This window comes from Anoplopoma fimbria, chromosome 20, assembly GCF_027596085.1.
Source record: "Anoplopoma fimbria isolate UVic2021 breed Golden Eagle Sablefish chromosome 20, Afim_UVic_2022, whole genome shotgun sequence".
Classification (NCBI taxonomy): domain Eukaryota; kingdom Metazoa; phylum Chordata; class Actinopteri; order Perciformes; family Anoplopomatidae; genus Anoplopoma; species Anoplopoma fimbria.
In genome coordinates this window covers 20,182,929-20,203,020 of record NC_072468.1, presented here as the reverse complement: position 1 = coordinate 20,203,020, position 20,092 = coordinate 20,182,929, and the positions used below count along the sequence as shown (strand labels likewise).

Here is a 20,092-nt window from a genome sequence, read left to right as displayed (position 1 = left end):
GAGCTAACAATCCCAGAGCACATCGATTGGACGAATAAAGGGGAGATTCATTTCGGGGTTTTTTTGTCGTGAAACACAGAGTCTGGGAGGCCTTGTTTCACTACTGCTTTCCTTTTAGGTTGCATGAGAAGTAAATCATTCTATTTACTGTATTTGAGAAGGTTTTTGTGAAGTGTTGTAGATTTGTGGGGGACTTTGGGAATTCAGGTTGAGTGGGATTTTTAGTTCAAGATAAATAAAGTATAGTATACATTTATTATAACAAAATCAATATCAAGTCATTGAATCCTAATAGTATATATATATATATATGTGTGTGTGTGTGTAATACGTATATATAATAGTAACGATTTAACAATTTATAGCAGAAATGATTAAATGTATAACTATGGACATATAGCCTACTATATCAAATTTCAGTTGTAACTTGTGTTTTAAATTAATTATCCAAAATAAAATGGTAAATTGCAAACACAAAGAGGAGAGGCAGCTAAAGCAATTCAATATACAATATAAAGAAAAGCAGAATAGTTGGAAGGGGAGTCGTTTAAAAAATCTTGTTTTAAACCCTAGTTTTAAATCCACTTTTATCACGCTTCAGTTTGATATCCATTACTTTCATTTTATAAAACTAAATGGATTTATAAAGCAGTTGGTTTACACTTAAGTACATAAATACATAAATGTAATCATAGAATTTGGAGTCCCATTTTATCAACAAAGGTGTCCCATTTACCTCAGAGGTATCCCTAGCAAAATGGCATGTCATTTCAATTCAATTCAATTCAATTCAGTATATTTTGTATAGCCCAGAATCACAAATTACAAATTTGCCTCAGAGGGCTTTACAATCTGTACACATGCGACATCCTCTGTCATTGTGGTGTTTATGTTGATACAAAGACATTTTGTATAAATACTTCCAATTGAATTTCACTGCTCTAATTATTAAGAGGACCTATTTAAATAAGAAACAAAACATGGACTAATGGTCTTAAAATACATTTGCCAACACCCCAGGCTGTTTTGTTGTGTGAGAACTGTCAGCCAGTTTTTACTGGAAATGATTCTGCTTACACTTTTAATCATATCCATTAGCTACAGAGATCAACCTTTTTCGGCAAGCACAGTTGGTAAACAGCAAAAGTAGAGGTATTGTGATAAATTATCAGTCAACTGGATATCCCTTTTTTCTGCCTTCAAACAGTTAAATTCATTAATTCTAGAAATTGTTTTAACTACACACTAAAAAGTAATTTTGAGAACTTTGATGTACAACCCCCACAACAAAAATCATCTCAAAAATATCAAATTTTTCTCCAGTAAAAAAGTTTATTTATTAAAGAGGTGACATATCTACAAAGTGTGATAAGACATCATAATCATTGAATATCAAAGTGATTTTCACATTAAATCTTGCATGCATTTACAGCTATGTGCTCTGCTGAATCAACTTATCACAATCGGCTCATTATAAACTCAGAGCTACATGAACATCCTGCAAAGCAGCTGCTCTTATAATCAAGTAGCTGCTCTTATAATCAAGTACTTCTAGTCATTTTCAGTATCATTCAAGGCCAATGCTCGCAGAAAAGGAAAGTCATCCCACAGAATGTCTGGATCTGCCCCTTTTTCAGGGACACAATCATGGGAAGGTCCAAAAAAACATTGCTCACTCGGCATCCCAACAGTTGCCATGTTATGGTAACACTTTGGACTGAACGACTCTTCGGTCTCCAAGAGGGGCTGTGTGGACTCGGACCGCAGGTAGACATGAGGGTTTTTATGCGGAGGGCTGTTGCACGGCTCAGAGAATATCACAGTAGCGTAAGGAACAGAGTCGCTGTTGGAACCAGAGTAGCTGGGGATGAATGGTGAACCACAGATGGACTCTCCCAGGTCACTGGTGTCCTCTGCACTGCTTAGCCATGGGTCATCGTCCTCTTTACTGAGTTTCACACGGAGGTCCAGGAAGCTCAGGTGGGACAGGTACATTGGATTGGGCTCCTCATACTCCAAGTCAAGATGGGAATCCTGCAAAAGGAAAATAAATAGGGGCTGTATTTTGACAAGTATGTCACTTTGCATTTCATAAATATGTTAATTAAAGCAGCACTAGTGTCTTTTTTGCCTGCGTGGGTTTTTTTGAACTAGCTTTAAATGCTACACTGACATATAAAGTAGAGATGAATGTGTTGGCAAACGGTTGCTTTTTAACACCTCCTGCACACAAAGAGCAATATTAACAATCAATTTGAGATGTGTTTGTGGCCACGTCGTGAGTCCAATATTACTTCTCCTTTTAGCTCTGTTTTGGTCTCCAACTCCTTGGGGAAGTATCTGTCTCTTTAGCTGCTGACTGCTACAATATGTTCACCAGCTCTTTGCTAACTTTGGTCTGTCTGCTGTTTGGTGATGGGCAGGTAGTGAACAGAGGATTTATCGTGGCCTTTTTGCAGAAAAACAAGCTACATGATGTGACTGGTTGTTGGGTTGAGGAGAGCACTGAGGAAATGTGTGGCTTGTAAAACCAAAACAATGAGCTGGAAGTGAAAGGGAACTGCAGAGTTGGTGATAAGTATCTGTGGGTTCATCATTTTGAGCAATTCTGTTTACATTGCACACAGTCATAACATCCATTTCTAATATAAAATATAGATTGTTGAAGCTTTTTAAGTGGGTTATTGCACAAAAGCATTTTCTGCTGCACAAGTTCATTTTCTGCACCTGTGTTGAATCTGATGTCCACCTCTTGATGCTGCTATTAGCCGGATCTGGAACAGCTGGCCAAAAACGCCCCTTCAGCCTTCAAAGAAAGAAAACATTTTTTTGAGAATAAATTACACTACAGCTTCACAGTTTAAGTCGTCATGGCAATGATCTCACCTTTTGTTGTTGGAGAAACAAGTCATGACGAGGACGATAACCATCAATAACAGTCCAACAACAGACACAGTTGCAATTGCCACGACAGCTGCCACATCTGAGAGGAGACAAATAGACATGCTGGATTAAAATATTTTATGTTGGAATACACACCGTCTTAATCTCTCTGTAATGTTTCTAGAAAGCCAAACCCAAATGATAATACGAACCGAATGACTCAATTTCGAATTGTATCGTTGACCCGTTCAGGTTCCCACCAAACGTGCTAACCATCAAGAAAGCCTCATACAGGGAGATGGTGTTGAGGTCTCTCAGGACCACTCTCCTCTCTTCCCGGTCAGCATTCACAACTGAAAGAAGTGTCAGACATCAGATAGTGTCACAGAAATAATAAAATGTTTTAGAGCAGTTAAATGAAGGTCTCCAACCTACCGTTAATGGGTCCCTTCGTATCGCAGTAGAAGACTTTGTAGTTCTTGATATTTCCGTTCCTTTGGTCTAACGGTATTTCATCCCAGGTAAACTCAACATGGGAATTCCAGGTCTTTTTTATTTGTATTTTCGGAACCATGGATGGAGCTTAAAAAAAGAAATATTGTGAGTGATTATCACAGCTATAATGAGCGATCAGGCCAGCAAAAATAATTATTAATCTCTATCCACAAGAGGGCATTGTTACATCATGTATTAGCTGTTTCTCATAGATTGCACTGTTTTTGTTCAATCATGTGGCAACCATTCTTTCTCACTTCTTTAAAGTTCAGGCAGAGAACCCTCACACACTCTTGCCTGCTCTCTGTGTGATCCTCTTTGTGTCTTTGGTGACTTACCCTTTTGTCTCGAGTAGGCATCAACAGTCTGAGGAAGGCCTATCCCATCCTTAAACCTTGGATACACAGAGATCCCATAGGGCTTGTAGGGCTCAAAGCTGCCTATTGATGAGAGTGAAGAGGTTAGAGTGTATCAGTGCCACTAAGCTCCGAACAGTGTGTACAGGCAGGTTGTGCACAGGAAAAAAGAAGACATTGTAGAAGAGTGGATTCTGGGGGTAAAGGATAAACACTAGATTAGGAAAGTCAAATAAAAGTTGAGTGAAATAGGAGGGACATGGATCCTAAAACCTGCAATACAAATACTATAGCACATACCTGTTATAACAAGGAGTGTCTGGTTTCTGCCGGTTGATTCAAACTGGGTGAAAGAGAGGTCTGCTTTTAACAAAGGTCTCCATTCCACCACAAAACCAATGAGACTGGAATACAGCAGGCTTCTCCACTGGACCAGCATGGATCTGTCATCCTGAGGGGTGACTGTGACGTTTGATATCACTGCCCTAGCTACAGACAAAGCACACGTCATACACATTGTTGGGGAAATGTACTAAACTGTATTATATTTGAGCCACTTTTTTAACCAGTTTAAACAGGTTTAAGGTTGTCAATTTTACCTCTTGGTAGGTGAATCCGCACTTCAGTGGGGTAGGATCTCCCTGCTGCATTAACAGCACTCAGGTACACTTTCTTTGCTCTCCCGGGAAGCTGGAAAGTACAGTGATTCCCCGTTGTAGAGCACACCTTTCCATTTTCACCTGGCAGCTTTTTCACTGAGACGATGTATGACACATTTCGGCCGTTGGCACGGAATTGTTTTGATGGCTAAAAAAAAAAAAAAAAAAAAAAAAAAAAAAAAAAGTGAGAGGGCATTTTAAAGGCAAAGTCCCAGACACTCAACAAGAGCTATAACAGAAAATACATCAGCTTGTGACAGGTGTCAACCAACGTGTGATGTGTGTACCTTCCAAAACAAGAGTATGTTGGGTTGTTTGTTTATGTGATCCCCTGACACCTTCATCCACGAGTCTAGGCGTCCAGTTGGAGCTGAAAAGAAAGAGATGGCTGTCAGCTTAGCGGTTCGTCAGAAGCTTGCACTTTTCTTCTCACTTTTTAAAAAACTAAAACTTTTCTTTATAAGACAGGTAGGTGGCTGTGGACTATGGATTCACTGCCTGAGTGTGCGGCAGAACTCAATACATCAATTCAGCCTGTGCTATAGAGCAAAGAAATGGGAGATGTAGACATGGCATTAGCATATATTGAAAAGACCAGGAAATGGAAGAAAAGGCAATAGATTGGAAAATGTTAGAGTGACTGATTGTGTCACTCTGAATTGATCGGAGCCCTACCATTCTCCAAGGTGACTCCAGACCGGCTGCTGCTCCATTCACTCCAGGGGCTCTGCTGGTATCTGACTCTAATCTGGGCGATATACTGGGTCCCATGGAGGAGATGGCACTGGTCCACAGCTCTGGCTGGTTTAACCTGGTTCACCAGGATCTGTCGTGGGTTTCAGTTTCAGTTTATTTCATTTGTATAGCACTTTAAAAGCAAAGAGTTTTTGCACTCACATGCTTCACAAAGACATATCTATAAGCTCATATACAAGCATTGAGACATATAGGTGCTGGAAATCGATAAAACAAGATAAACTAAGGAAATTGGATAAAACAGGTTGAACACACTTTAAAGCCAGAGAATTAAAGTGATAGGGGTTTTTACGTGGTCTTGTTTTTGGACTTTGTTAATAATCGGCAACAGCTATTTTAATTAGTTGAAGACGGAAAAATGTTAGCCTGAGAAATGCCGAGATAGAGGGAGTTACAGTGGTCCAGCATGGATGATATTATGTGTTTGTCCCAGAGCACATACAAATAAGACTTCAGACAAGCACATTATGAGCTTTGAGCCTGTGTTACTACAGCATGGTTGCTTTCAGCCACTGTGTCAAAAGTTAAATTTAAGTTTATCTTGATACTGGAATGAATTTTACTCACTAGTTGTTCACTCCATTTGCTGCTGTCAGCAGTCGTAAGTCGGACTTCCAGGTTTAGGCGTAAGTGACGCATCCAGACCTGCTGCTGAGATAAGCTCCAGCTCAGCTTCAGGCAGCCTAACCTTTTAGGCACCGCTTGAATCATCAGAATCGTTGGCGGGTCAAACTTAGCTGTGATCAAACAGTCAATAAAGCAAAAGATGTGATTTGGATGTAATTGGATTTTTTCCTCACAATTCATTTACGTTTTTTAATGTGTGCAGAAAAAGTTCACAGTAGATTTATTAATTTGTCCCAGAGCTAGGCATCAGCTTTTCCCAAAAATAAAAATAGAGATATCTTAAAAAGATCCAGAGGGTCATTTAACAACACTTAGGAGCTGGACTGATGGTATTTCCAGAATTGTAAAAGCCTCTTCAAACCATCTGGAAAAATAAAAGATTCTAACTCATTGTGTGACTTCACTTGAGGCAATTTGTCAGATTCGCACATCTCTTTCTGGAGCCACAAAAGGCTTTATACAACTATTTCTACATCTGCAGTAGAATTCCCTACAATAGAAACAATCAAAAAAAAAAATCAATAGATTATCTTCTATATTTCTTACCTGCACTGATAGGTTCCAAAATGATAGGTGAGGATGTTGCTTCTCCAAGTTCATTCTCTGTCTTCACATATATCTCCATGTCTGAGTAGAGGACAAAGTCAAGGCGAGGGATGGTGTAACGGTGGACTCCTGGTAGCACCTCGTAGGTGTGGTTCTCGTTTGAATCCCTGAAATGAAATTGTAATTTAAGAAAACACAGCTGTGCAAACTCACAGACATATTCTGTAAACGAAACTAAACATTCCTGACACAAAACGATGTTTGCTTTCTGGTAAGTGCTTCAGTGTATTTCTGGGAGAAGGATATTACCGTATCTCGGTGTGGAGGGTGTACTTGGTGTGCAGGTGGGTCTCCTGCTGCCCAGGGTCCCAGCTACAGGTCAGGGTGTTCGGGGTGGTGAGGTTTGTCAGACAGCTTAGGTTTTGTGGTGCTTCTGGTGGATCTATAGAGGAAGGTGAAGAAGGTTATAAAGTTGTTAAATTACATTATGGGAAGATTAAAGTTACACTGGACCAGGATCTATGCAGCATATGGAAATCATGAGGATGTATTTAGTTTTAAATATTTCTTCTTCTAATTGTATTATTAGTAGTAGTGTTTATACTGCAGATGGAAGGACACTTTTCTGTTACAAACTATCTTTTATTTTTTTACATGGTCCCTGACAAATAAATGCAATAAAACGTTATTTACAATTTTATGCACTTTTTGTTATTTTTTTGATTATTGTAGTTTTTGGCTAAATTAAGTCTAGAAGTAGCTCGCATCTAAAAAAATGTAGTATCTTTTTGGATGTGATGCATCAATCTTCTGATACACTAATTGCTGCTTTTGTTTTCAACCTCTAAAACAAATATCAATCTTTTGATGTCGGATCTCTTAGATGGGTGGACAAAAAACGATACTTTTAAGTTAATTTATGTGTTCAGTGTGGAGGTTTTACTCTCTATTTCTCATTAAAAGTCCTCCTTATATTCCCATTTTTTTCTGGTTTCCACTGGTGGAACATGAACATGCTGTAACGACAAGTTCATTTAATTATTAATAAGAAAACTTGCACAAGAAGTTTAAAATCGTTCTCACATCCAGCTCTGATCTCCTCTGCTCCTACTACTTGAACAGGAGAGGCCTGGACACAGCAGGTGAGGAACTCCCTCGTGCCATTGAAGCTCGGTATAACAACCTCAGAAACTCTGCTGCTCTCATTGGCCACGGGGCTGCTGGGGAGGAAACGATCGCCAAGGCGCCACACTATATGAACAGCTTGTCCAATGAACAGAGGGCAGTCGTCTCTGATGACACAGGTGGCCGTGACGGGTGAGCCCAAAAGCACCACTGAGCTGGACGTCTGGATCTTTGCACACGGCTGTCTGTCGTCTTCTAGCAATGAGAATGGAAATTAATTTAGATGTGCCACGTTGACGAGAATCTCAGAGAAAAGGTGTAAAAACAATTGTCTCTGTGACTGCTGGTTAGGTATTTCCATTTAGATTTGCTTCTTCATTCTGAGAGCAAACACTCACCATTTCTCGCTCCATTCACAAACGCCACCAGCATGACAATCACTGACACCGATGTGGATATCATGATGATAAAACCTGTTGGGGTAGCCAGATTGAAATACATTATTCCTAAATTATAAACTTTCATGCCCTATCAACACAATATTTGAATTGCCGTTGCTTCCGAGCGACACGGCGCATTGTGTGAGGGATGTATTGTGAGTGATAACGTCTGTCGCTTCAAAAGACATCATCAACACGGCGTTTGGCATGACAGGGTGATGTGAGCAAGGATGTGATCTCCATAATGCATAATGTTTCAAAATAAACAGCGAGATAGAGAATGCATGCACTGTTTCACAACGTTATAGTTGAGAGGAACCTGCAGTGCTGCCTGTGTCAGACGCATGACACATTCGTTATTATGAAAATCAACATTTATGACAGCTTGAGTCAAATGATAACAGAAAAGATGGGAAATTCCAGCTGTTACAAAATGAAATGTAAATGTTCTGTAGGCAGAATGACTACCTCCCTCCTCTTACACCATTCTATTAGAGGGGTGAAACTCCTCCAAGCAGACAGAAATATTTTTATTGCAAGTTATTACAAGGTAACCAGCCTTGTTGGGAATGTGCTCATAGCTGATTGGTCTTGTATAATGAACAGAAGATAAGGGGCCTGTAGGCTTAGCAGATGGGATCAATTCTCCAGCATATTAACTTGGTTAGTAAATCAACAACCTGCTTCTTAAATTCAAGAATCATTTGGGACCTCAGCTTACAAGCGCAGGTGTTAAGAAGTTTGATTTTGAGGAGTGTTTTTTTTTTTTAAATACTCACCATTACACGCCCACAAAACGTTAGAAATTCAACTGAACTCTGGTAGCTGGCTCACAAAGCAACACCAACGAGGCACCGACATGCCTTCACAGCATTTCTGTGTCTGTGTGGGAGGAAAGACAAAGCAGTTATTCGTCTGGAATAATGTGGAGACAATTAGTTTCTCTGTTTATATGAATTAGTTGGTTGATTGACAGGAAAATGTTCCCCTGATAAAAGAAAGGCACATGCTCATTTATATGTAAAACACCATTTCACATAGAATCCACTGAGAAACCAACATCTGGTAGTTTAAGTTGTGTTTCACATGCAAGACATCCCATGTGACAACAAAGATATCACATGTAATATCTCATGTACTACATATATTTTCACATATGGTTTATCACATGCAAACAGCTGTTTGCATGACCAACCACACATACAGACATTTGGTTTCTAGACATTTCGTAATGTATTTCGCAATATATTTCACAAATCATAACATTTGTTTTTTGTAAGATTGTTTCAGTGATTTACGAAGCAAAATGCTTAAGGTTTGTTGGCTCCTGCTTCTCAAATGTGAGACTAAAGTATTTATTAATTTAATATTTTGGGGTTTTGTATTGTTGGCAAACAAAAAAAGACCTAAGAAATTGTTATAAAAAAAATGTTTTGGAACCTCAACTCTTAATAAAAAATAACTATCATATTACTCTTTTATGAAAATAATAGTTGCAGCTGATTAACAGGCAGACTGGAGAAATGTGTCATTTCCAACATTTAAACTGCTATTTCCTGTATAAAATCAGGTACAATACATTATTTTTTTCAAACTATAATTTTAAACTACTTCTTTCACCACAGTGGATCAAACTTACAATTCATTATTTAGTGGCTCCAATAATTCTCACTGATAACAGTACTCGTATGTTACTGAGAGCTCAGCAGGGAGGAAAGCTCTCATGTGTTATACAACAGTGTGGCAGATGATCTTTATGGATTTATCCACCAGACATACATTTCACACACACATACATGTAAACACACACACACACAGAGCCAGTAAGTTAGACCACAGCATTGAAAAACTTCCTGTGTTCTTGTAACACTCTGTCTTTGTCTCTCTGACGTCCATTGACCATTGTTCCTCTGGCCAAAACATGTTGGACAAGTTTTTCTGGTCTACTTACATTTAGACTGTCAAATTAGACGATAAGGTATTACTTTAATAATTTGTAACTATCACTCAAACTCACAGTCAGATGGCCTCCCTGAGCGCACAACAACATACTATTTGGAGAAGTACACGGTAAAGTGATGTGAAAGAAATGGAATTTCTCCCTGTTTCTTATCAGCCGTGTGCATAAAGGCCTAAATTTCCCCAGTTTTCCTTTTTAGAATGTCTGCTTACTACTAATAGGTAATTGCCTGTGGCTCTGACAAAAGGCAGTCGAGATAAAGAGTGGGAGGAGAGAGGGAGAGAAGACGTGATATTCAATTTTGAGTGTATTTTGTCAACAATCACAATTTGATATGGGACTGCATAAAATAAAAGTAAATATTTTAGGTGTGTTGGCCTATTTTGTTCCTGATGTATTGATGAAAATATGTTATCTGGATTCATGTATGTGTCTCAGTGAGTCATGTCACTGTGTGTAGAGGTACATTTTGCTGTAGCCACCATATGTTTCCTTTCCCGTTGCTGTTGAGGGTTACAAAACGCCCACTTTCAGGATTTGGCAATATCCTCGACACATGTGCAATGACAAACTTGACACTATTTCCCCTTTTTGATGACATTTCTCACACTTAGTATGGTGCTTTCATTTATGGAGTTGATTTGAGTAATTGTTTTTGAGTTTAGACACTTAATAATCATAGAACAGCTACTCCAAACATAGACAGTGTGACCTTTAGTGTCAGCAGTTGAAAATACAGAGAAGCGTAAATGGGGGAATCCAATCTGTTTCACATCCCCTTTTTTTAATGGATGACCAGAGCATAAATATGTTTTCCATGGCTTAAAATGCAATGATCATTTCACAGCAAAACTGTGGCCATTTCGAAGAATGCCACAATCACAAAACAGCTGACAAAACACAAAAAAATGATTTTTAGCATAAAAATAATGCAAATAAGTTGTTTTTTTATCTTAAAACTCTTGAATAAGTTTTACAAGTTTTGAGCATCTAACTTCAAGTATATTTACTTCAAAGGCATTACCCTATCTTAGAATTCCTCTTTAAATCCTTGATATCTGAAGATCCTCTATATCTGTAGTATTTCATGTTATTTTTCTTTTTTAATGTGCTGGCGTTATTAGACAGGACACTACAAAGGTTGATAAATGGCACAAGTACAATAAAGAGCAGGCAAAGAGAAAAAAATCAGATTAAGCAAGTGTTGTCAACGAAAATTAAGTTGAGCGGTCCGTAAATTGGATCACGATGCAACTCTCCAGCAATGAACCTGTGTCATTCAGACACAAGTTTTGTGAAGTTTCCCCTTTCAATCTGGCACAAGTATCAAAATGAAAGGAGCGGCAAATCGCTTGATGTGAAGATAAAGGAGAGCCATCAGAGAGAGGCTTGCCACTCACCACACAGCAGTTGCAGCAGACCCAGAAAGACGAGAGGCTCTCATCAGCCCTGATAGCTCGAGATGAAACAGTGTGGCTCAAAGCAGCTCAGACTGGAGGACATGTGTATGTTAGCCAAGCAGCAGCAGCAGCAAGAACATCCTCGTTTTCAATTTGTGAAACTTCACTATTTTCCAGGAAGAAACACATGACTGATGGGGCCCAGTTATGGGTAGAAAAGTTGGGTGTTTAAAGCCGGGGAAGTCTCAAGAGAAAATAGTTCATTTATTTTATATTAAACCGTTATTTTTCCACGATAATCCTATTGGGATTTAAAATCCTATTTCCGAGGCAGTCCTGGCCAAGACTGAAGCTTGAAAGTTTCACACATAAATGCATGAATAACCGACTTTAAGGACAAAAACGAAAAAAGTTAAAAACAACATAAGGAATTTCACATAAAAGAGACAAGTAACAGACAAAAAACAATTAGAAGTACAAGTACATCCAATGTTCAAATACTCCTAAATCATGCTTGCTAATAGAATGATCTTATCTAGATGACTTTGTCGGTCACACCAAGATGAAAAGCACTGTCACCATTCAAGGAATATCATTTTTCGACATGACTGATGGTAGCAGCTTCTGAAAGTTAAATAAATCATCTAAAAATAAATGAATCTGGGACAAATTAGTTTTTTATTTACAAGTGATATTGCTTTATTTATTCATAAATTATATTTTGCATTTGTGATTGCTGACGGAGTAATAAGAACACTCATTACATCATAATTTGAAGCAATTTAATGCCAAGCTCTGAACAGGCGAGGTGTCTGGCTTCTGTTTGTATGAGAGTACGGAGGTATTTCAATTTAACTTGATGCTCTTTTTTCCCACCAGGTGTTAATATAGCGGCTATCAAACGCCCTTCGATGTGGCTCCAGGGAGCCGTCTCGAGTAATGCAGTAAGTCTTGTTCAGGCTGACCCCTCTGTGTTGAGCGTGACCTTTGAAGCAGCAGATCTGCTGTATCAAAACGCAGTCGTCTCACTCTGTGCGCCTGTCCAATCCTTTGTCAGCATGGTAATAGAACAAGCTTCTTAAATGGGATTGTAAACTGTGCCTTGACCCCCCCCAAGGGCACTTCAAACTACTTGCCATATCAGGTTTATTAGCTTATTAAATTGTAAAATGATTCGCTGAGACCTCATTTCAAATGGGGCGCGAGGCGAGCCACTGAGCTCGCCCACTCAACTTTTAATCTCACGGCTGCATCCCTGCTCCGTCACTCTGCCGCTCTCAAAAACATAATGGAAGCTAACTGTTAATCAAGAGGCCGCTGGAGGAGGAATTAAATGCACACTGTGGTGGGTTTGTGAAAAGGAATCAACAGGAGAAAAAGAAAAGCACGCACTAATTAAAAGTACATTAACTGGTTATCATGCGTTGACATATTTTGCTTGATCTTTTTTTTCCTAATCGGCAGTAATGAACAAAGAGCTCCCCATCTACTGGGTATAACATGCTACGTCTCAGTGAGCAGTAAAATTAGCTGAGGGCCTGGAAGCTAAGTTGAGCTGATGAAGCTTTGCTAGGTTTGATTACGGTTCGTGTACTGTACTTAATAGAATGCTGTCTTCTCTTTAGATTCTTATTCACATTAGTGATGTGACTAACACCACATTAGTCACTGCTGGGAATATCCTCTCATATCTATCTACAGAGAATTACAGAGAATTACAGCAGTTAACTGCAACCACAACTGCTGTAATCACAATTTATGCTAATCATGGAAGCTTATATTCAAATCTAAAAACGTCTCAGGCCCGGTGCCTTCTGCTGAAACGATGCTATCCTTCTACTCCGCTCAACCCCATATGTTAAAATTGATATACTGCAACAAAGGTTTAAGAGGAAAGCAAATTACAGATGATTTGAGTTCTGAAAGTGTTCTCAAATCAGCCCTTTAATTCCAACAATGAGTCAGATGTGCTTTTTAAAAACTCAATACCTGCCTCACAGCTGTGATTTCAACATTTGAGTGCTTAAGTGCGTTTTTAGATGCATAACCCTTGTTGGGAAGATTGGGCCATCACATCAAAATGAAATTGTACAACAGCCTGTTGAAAACTGGGTCAGATAGCTTTCACGTGTAAATGTGTATCAGTCAATGAAAATAATTAATTTCTTGCATCTTGGTGAATTTTTATCCACAAATGTATGATAGAAATGTCTTTATATATGTAAAGTTCAACACAAAATTAAGCGAGAATTCAAAGTATAAAAATATAATAAAATATAATAAAGTAGGGCATTCTGTATTGCTCTCAACTATTTATTCTTGTGTAGATCCAACTTTTCTTCTATAATTTTATCTCTGCTGAGTCAACACAAGTGTAGGCATGATTTAACTGTTCTCTCCTATAATGTGTCTTTTTTAGGGGGGAATTAAACCCTTCAAAAGTAATGGCATCTTATCACATCAATTAGACGTTAATTAATTTTTAATTAATTTATAAACCCGGGGCTTTAATAGCCTATATGTGTTTCAGTAAGATGAAAAAAGTTGCATTATTTTGATAATAAAGTTGAAATTTAATGATAATAAAGTCATAGTGTTTTAAGAAAAAATAGTCTGCTGTGCCATCATGAATTTCACAACCTACTTCTTCTTCTCGGGTTTTACTGGCGGACTACGAAACCCCCAATAACATGATAAAGCCTGTAATTGTTTGTCCCCTGTCTTTGACAAAAAAGTAATGAAAATCTAATATTGAGGGCTAAAAATCATAGGAAGCCCAGTACTTTTACATTTTTGGAGATGCTAAAATGAAATTATGATATGCTTGATGACACCTAAAAGGAGTCTAACATTGCTAATGGTGTAAGCTAACTTCCTTGTGAGTGGTTGTACTCAATGATATTTCACTACAAAGTGAACCAAAACTATCAACCTCATGGTGGCGCTAGAGGAAAATGGACCACCATTACAATTGAGATATTCCATTCTGGACCAAAATTCTGGACTGACCGACTTACTGACTTAATTTAGACTTCTTAAACTCTACGTACTCTGCAGTGAAGGCTCAGATAAGTTCTCTACGAGCTCCCCACGTGATCAAAACCCCCAGATGGAGCCACCATATGGCCTGAGAAGTGACAGTGGTGAAAGAGCATGTTCCTGTCGCTGCTGTTATAATCACATGTGTACAGATGTTGTTTGCATATGCGCTGAATAAAGTGTCCTGACATTATGCATTTAACTCACATAAAGGTGCTATTGTAATGTATCTCTATGAATTATCATATAAGACAGATTCTGATTATAGTCATAATCATTTGTATATATTCAATATTTACATTTACATATTATATATATACATATTCAACATTAACGCTAGATGACGCGTAATGTTATCTACATACACCTGAGTTGTTGTACTTGGTCGAGCGAGACAGAGAGACCCTGAAAGAGAGAGAGAGAGAGAGAGAGAGAGAGAGACAGAGAGAAAGGAAAGGGGTAAGTCAAGCACCGACTCCCGGTCCTGCTCCGTACATGCACCCAATCCACTCCTATCTAGTACCTGTCACACCCCGGCTGCAAAATGGAATTGACTATTGATTTCCTTCTTACCACAGGTCAGTTGTGCTGCCAGGATATAGTGTGGCCACGAGAGGAGAGGAGAGGACAACCAGGAGGAAACACACATAACGCAGAACTCACACAAGAACAAATACACATTCTTATTAACTGAACCACCGCTGTCTGGGATCGTGTAAAGGGAGACAGAGAAGGTTGCTTTGGAAGAGGTGTGTGTGTTAAGCCAAGTGTGGCCAGGTGTGGTGTAACACAATGAGGATGTGGCAGATATTTGATTAACTGTGCTGGGATTTGTTTTGTGAGACAGAGAAAGTTAATTAAGTGTATGTGTGAAATGTTGTGAGGTATATTTGCATGCTAGTTTTTGTCAAACTGACAGAGAGAGAGTGTCTGACACTGACAAAGTGATTCATAACTTTTATTAAATAAAAGCTGTGTTTCAAAAGCTACAGGTTTATCAGCTTTGATTGTTGGAATTGTTTTCGATTTGCTAGTCTGTGTGTGTGTGTGTGTGTGTGTGTTTGTGTGCGTGGGGGGGTGCGGGGTGAGTCATCATGGGGAAATCTGGCCCTGGAGACTCCTACTTTAGCGGGAACTACCACAGATGCGTTTTTGGATTACTTCACCAGTTGTTTATATGACTGTCTGTAGACCGATTTCGTCAACGCGATAGTGTCACAACAGTGCAAAATGAAGTCAGGAAACTTTACATATGTGTAGTTTGAATCTCAAAATAAGGGCCGAGATCAAAGGTGGCTCTGGTCCAGTATTTTGGCATCAAAAGATGGTGAAAAATTCCATTGATATGTTATCAAAGCACAAAGGCTACTACAGATGTTTAGAGGGACAAAAGCACTGCCCCACCTGTCAGAGCAACTAGTCAGGGTTCCTATGGGCTTTAACCCTTGGGTGCAACAGAAATAATCCTCATAGAATAAGGCTGAACTACAATCTAGTCATTCATCATATTTACACCCACAAAAAACACCAAATCATGGCTTATGAGAAGGTTGGAAGTGTAATAAAAGCATCATCCTGGTAATTATTTGCTGTATTTTAGCGCCTAAATGTTACAGATAAATGTAATTTACTGCTGCTCAATCAACTATTTCGTAGCCATTCATTGTTTTATTGACCTTTTTTTCAAACTGCAAGAAAGTGGCCATTGTTCAGGTTTCTGTAGGAATAACCACCTCAATGTTTGGACATTTTTTAGCAAGAATAAATCTTACTGTAAGAAGAAACATTTTTGATATCTTGTCCTACAGGTGGAGAAAATTGTATTTTAAAGTGATTAACTGGAGAAAGTAACAACAATATAGAGCAATGCCACAAACTACAGCCTGAAAAATAACCATAAAGTAAAATCAAACCCCCTCAAGGCCTCCACAGAAGGTCCTTCTACATCATAGTACCACCATTGTGTGGTATGCGTTTTAAAAATGACACCTTACAGGTATAAATGTTATTCTGTCCACCATGTGCACATCAATGTAGTTCTTCTTGTTCTTCTCAAACTAAAACAACGCTAACACGGACAAACTGTCAATCCCTCTTGCATGTGAATGAATTATTTCTGTTTACTGAGATATGTGTTGTCAACCATCTTATCCGTCTGTATAAAAGTTGAGTTAAACTAGATAACTGTGCTGTAAACTGCCAGGGAGAGGTTCGGCTCTAAAGACATGTCAGAATTATTTGTCACTTTATGCTAATAAACCTTCAATCTCTCATGTTGTGACATTAACCCAGCCAGCTGCTGGCGACATACGCTTAAAAGGAAGTGCAGGCGCATCTTAGGTTGCTTCCACCCACACGTTTATACGCAGCTGATTCTCCTACTTTTTGACTCTCACCCTCCATTTTTAAACCGTGCAAGGGGTCATTAAGTCATCGATCGAGGGTAAGGAGGCGAACAACTGCAGGGTGTCATAGGAAATGTGTGTATGTGCAGCAAACGGTGACTTGAAGGGTTACTATTTTTTCTATTTACTTAATGTGTGAAGCTCTGAGATCAGAATTATTTATGCAAGACATACTCCTCTTCTAGGTTCTGAATTTAGCCTGACATTACCAAATGTGTGGTCTCCAGGTGGGCTTCAAGCCAGCTGCTGATCGGCCTTTTTTTTTTTTCAGCCCAACCTGACAGCTAGTATATTGTATGGCCACTCTTCACTGCCTTTCCTTTCCCGCTCCCCACAAACTGTTGATTGCTTTGCTTTGTTCTGTCACTCATTTCCTTATACGCGTTTTTGGATGAGTGCTCAGAACAGACTCTCTTTCTGGCTCCTGATTGATTGATGTACGGGTCAATCGCTGAATAACCTAACCAACAACCATTCACACACTCAGATGGCTCTCAGTGAGGAATCAAAGCCAGAGGGTTGACAAATAAAAAAAGGTTTTCTTCATTTAATCTTGTCTGGAAAATGCACCTGCGTTTCTAGGTGCTTCTCTCGTTTGCTAAAAGAAAGAGTGAAAGGATAAAAATATAATACTCGCTGAGACAGTTACCCAAGTTTAACAGCTCATTGTGTTTATTTGAATACCAGACAGCCAGTGAAACATGCAATCATAAAAAGACCAAGATTATTTGGGCAAATTAGCATAACCACTGGTAGCACTTGTAAACAGCAGATTGTAAACAGATTAGAGGATTTGTCAAAAGCTGACCTTCTGTTAAGTAGCACCTGCGTTCAACAATGTGAGCCAAAAGGATAACTACCCCACAGAACCAACAGATGGCACTCTGGTAACATCCAGACCTCAGCGACACATTTATGATGAGGGGGTGAGAAAAAAAAAAAAAGGGGAGAAAGGCACTGAGAAACACAAATGTTAGTAATTCTATATTCAAGACAGAATGTTGTTGTAGAGTTACAGGTGAGGAAGCAACAATGCAGAAGCTTGTGCGCTGATAAGTTGGACATAGTTTTCTTTATTTTTCAAAAAAAAAGGTTAGAGAAAACCAGACAAATACATTCTGAAATCACATTCTTCATCCTTTACAAAAATGCTTGCCTGTTAACTTTAACAACTCCTCACAGGGACACCATTTGACAAGACAGGCTGGCTATGTGTCAGACGCTTTAGCTCACAGACTCATCCTAACTGGACCTGATTTAGCTTTTTAAAAATCAGACGTCTCTGAACAGGGTTACCTTGAAAAAAACTGTTCGACATTGAGCCGTCTGTACGGAGGATGAGCCAGACGGCCAGAGAAGCCGATCCTTCTCGGCCTACCATCCGCAGGGTTTTGGCTAGTCATCGCTCTGTTGGTGATGCCAGATGAACGGAGGACAGGAACCTCTCTTAACCGGCCATATCCGGTTAGACCGCTCGGGTAAGCGCCGTGACCCCTGCCTTGGGGCATGCGGAGCCCACTCACAGACATGTCACGTCTATTTGGGACAGACTCATCAACAACAAGGTCATGCTCATTGTAGACAAACCGGGTTGGCTTGTTGCGACCTTGGGGATCCCAATTCACAAGGTCAGGCCGGCCTGGGGCTTCAGCCAGAGAGGGAGGGGCAACATGCTTGACCTGCTCAAAATTGGACTCGCGGTTCATAACGGAGCGTCCTCTGGGAAAGCTGAGCACTGGGTCGCCGGTGTATTCACCTCGAACTGGACTGTAAGGGCCGTGCCAATTCCTGGAGTGCGTTTGTTTATGTATTCTGTCATCTAGGGATCTCACTTCCTGTTGACTTTGTTTGTAGGAGGCCATGTTAGGGTTAGTCTCACCCAATTCAGGATCAGTTTGCTGGTAAGGTTGAGGTCTGGGTGGCATCATGCCGTGATGCGTCCCATGGTGAGCTGGTCCATAGAGATAAGGGGCTCCATGGACTCCAGGATAAGCCAAACCAAGGGCAGCTGCACGGGCTACAACAGAACAACACACACACACACACAAGTATTAACTAAATGTATTTATTCTGTGTGTGCTGTTTTTTTTGTTTGTTTTTTTGTTTTGAAATGTCAACTATACCTGCAAATGGGTAATTATAAGAAAGTAGGAACATCAATCGAAGCACACTACCTACCTCTGGCTGTTTTAGCACAATACACACCTCCAGCTGCCACATTGTGAAGCACAACAGCGCTGCAAAAGACAACAAACAGTGAAAGACAAACAGTGCAGCACTGAGCAGCTATGATTGTTGTTTTTTTAAACAATGAAACATGAAATTTGAAAATACCTGAGAAAAAAATACACCAGTGGCACACACATCCCTGCAGTTATGTCAGCATAAACCTCACGGAAACACAATTGCTGCTAACACTTGCCACTCTTGACTTCTTTTGCAGCCACTCTCACTGCCCAAAATCTCACCCTGGCTTGATTTACTAATTACAGACAGCTGGTTGTCATAGAGACCAAATCTCAACCGCTGAATCCAGTCAGCCCACTGGCAAATTGCTTCATTACAGGCAATTAGGTAAAATGCTTGCTCGCAGCAAAATTTGACAAAACAAGACATTTTTTTGGGGTTATTTTAAATTTTTGTTAAACATTTGAAAACACGGCTGAGTGAGCAGGGTTGAGAGTCATGCCAATATTTATGGTTCAGTGCAATTTTGTAATGCATATTAAAAGAAAAGAAAGAAACATGTATATAGGGGCCAGTAGAATCCTATATTGTCTATTCAGCATAATTAAAAACATCACCTCAGAACTTTAAATTACCTGAACAGGTAGCTAATTACAACTTCTAATTCATAAGGCCTAAAACCCTGATAATGATATTCAATTTCTACAGAATTACCATAACCACCACCGAATTTAAAATGATCTCATTAAGCTTGACCTCTTTTATTAAACGGTTCAAAGAACACAGAAAAGCATTTGGAAGCATAGGTTAAGCAGTCACACAGGGTATTTATTTTTATTTTGTTCATCATAAACATGTACAATTCAAGACTAATTGCAAAAGAAAAGCAGAATGAATCACTTTAATTTGAAAGAGAAAGGAGCAGAGCTGGTATTCTTGCAGCCTGAGCCCCCAATGAAGCAGCTGAGAGAAGTGGAAGCATTTAATAATTCACTCAAATTATTTCTGTCAGGACTGACAAGCTAAACGGAGACTTGATTTAATTCTGTAATTGCACGTTCACCTTTACCCTGAACCCACACTTTGGTAATTAATAGGCCTGAGCTTTATTTGAAGTGTGGCACGGCAAGTAATGGAATTTAAATTGCAGGTGATGTGAAACCAAAGATGTGAACGCACGCTTGAGCCAAGGAGCTCCTGTTATTTCCTCACCG

The 20,092-nt window shown here is 39.4% G+C and overlaps 2 protein-coding genes across 3 annotated transcripts; both read right to left on the bottom strand.

The window, feature by feature from the left end:
* Positions 1-1,307: 1,307 nt before the first annotated feature.
* Positions 1,308-11,357, bottom strand: csf3r (colony stimulating factor 3 receptor (granulocyte)). 2 transcript variants are annotated; one of them, XM_054621252.1, is made up of 17 exons: positions 11,248-11,357; positions 8,667-8,769; positions 7,846-7,920; positions 7,406-7,702; positions 6,632-6,764; positions 6,323-6,489; positions 5,717-5,886; positions 5,069-5,219; positions 4,681-4,763; positions 4,334-4,541; positions 4,035-4,223; positions 3,717-3,818; positions 3,319-3,465; positions 3,096-3,236; positions 2,887-2,983; positions 2,728-2,806; positions 1,308-2,034 (listed from the first exon to the last, which is right to left on the bottom strand). In XM_054621252.1, the coding sequence occupies exons 3-17, from the start codon at positions 7,907-7,909 to the stop codon at positions 1,552-1,554; spliced, it is 2,511 nt and encodes an 836-aa protein (XP_054477227.1). In that variant the 5' UTR covers positions 7,910-7,920; positions 8,667-8,769; positions 11,248-11,357; the 3' UTR covers positions 1,308-1,551. The 2 variants fall into 2 exon arrangements, with proteins under 2 accessions (XP_054477227.1, XP_054477228.1); XM_054621253.1 differs by having other exon boundaries at positions 7,406-7,699.
* Positions 11,358-17,634: 6,277 nt separating this feature from the next.
* On the bottom strand, positions 17,635-19,128 carry LOC129110067 (uncharacterized). The gene is made up of 3 exons (XM_054622216.1): positions 19,026-19,128; positions 18,870-18,928; positions 17,635-18,708 (listed from the first exon to the last, which is right to left on the bottom strand). The coding sequence occupies exons 1-3, from the start codon at positions 19,055-19,057 to the stop codon at positions 17,984-17,986; spliced, it is 816 nt and encodes a 271-aa protein (XP_054478191.1). The 5' UTR covers positions 19,058-19,128; the 3' UTR covers positions 17,635-17,983.
* Between the last annotated feature and the right edge of the window lie 964 nt (positions 19,129-20,092).

Excerpts from the sequence above, each read along its gene's own strand:
- csf3r (XM_054621252.1), bottom strand. The coding sequence starts at position 7,909 with ATGATATCCACATCGGTGTCAGTGATTGTCATGCTGGTGGCGTTTGTG. Across the intron at positions 2,807-2,886 it reads TGTTTCTCCAACAACAAAAG|GCTGAAGGGGCGTTTTTGGC; the intron begins GTGAGATCATTG and ends CTTTCTTTGAAG. Across the intron at positions 2,035-2,727 it reads GGACATCAGATTCAACACAG|GATTCCCATCTTGACTTGGA; the intron begins GTGCAGAAAATG and ends TTCCTTTTGCAG.
- LOC129110067 (XM_054622216.1), bottom strand. The coding sequence starts at position 19,057 with ATGTGTGTGCCACTGGTGTATTTTTTTCTCAG. Across the intron at positions 18,929-19,025 it reads CTGGTGTATTTTTTTCTCAG|CGCTGTTGTGCTTCACAATG; the intron begins GTATTTTCAAAT and ends TGTCTTTTGCAG. Across the intron at positions 18,709-18,869 it reads TTGTGCTAAAACAGCCAGAG|CCCGTGCAGCTGCCCTTGGT; the intron begins GTAGGTAGTGTG and ends GTTCTGTTGTAG.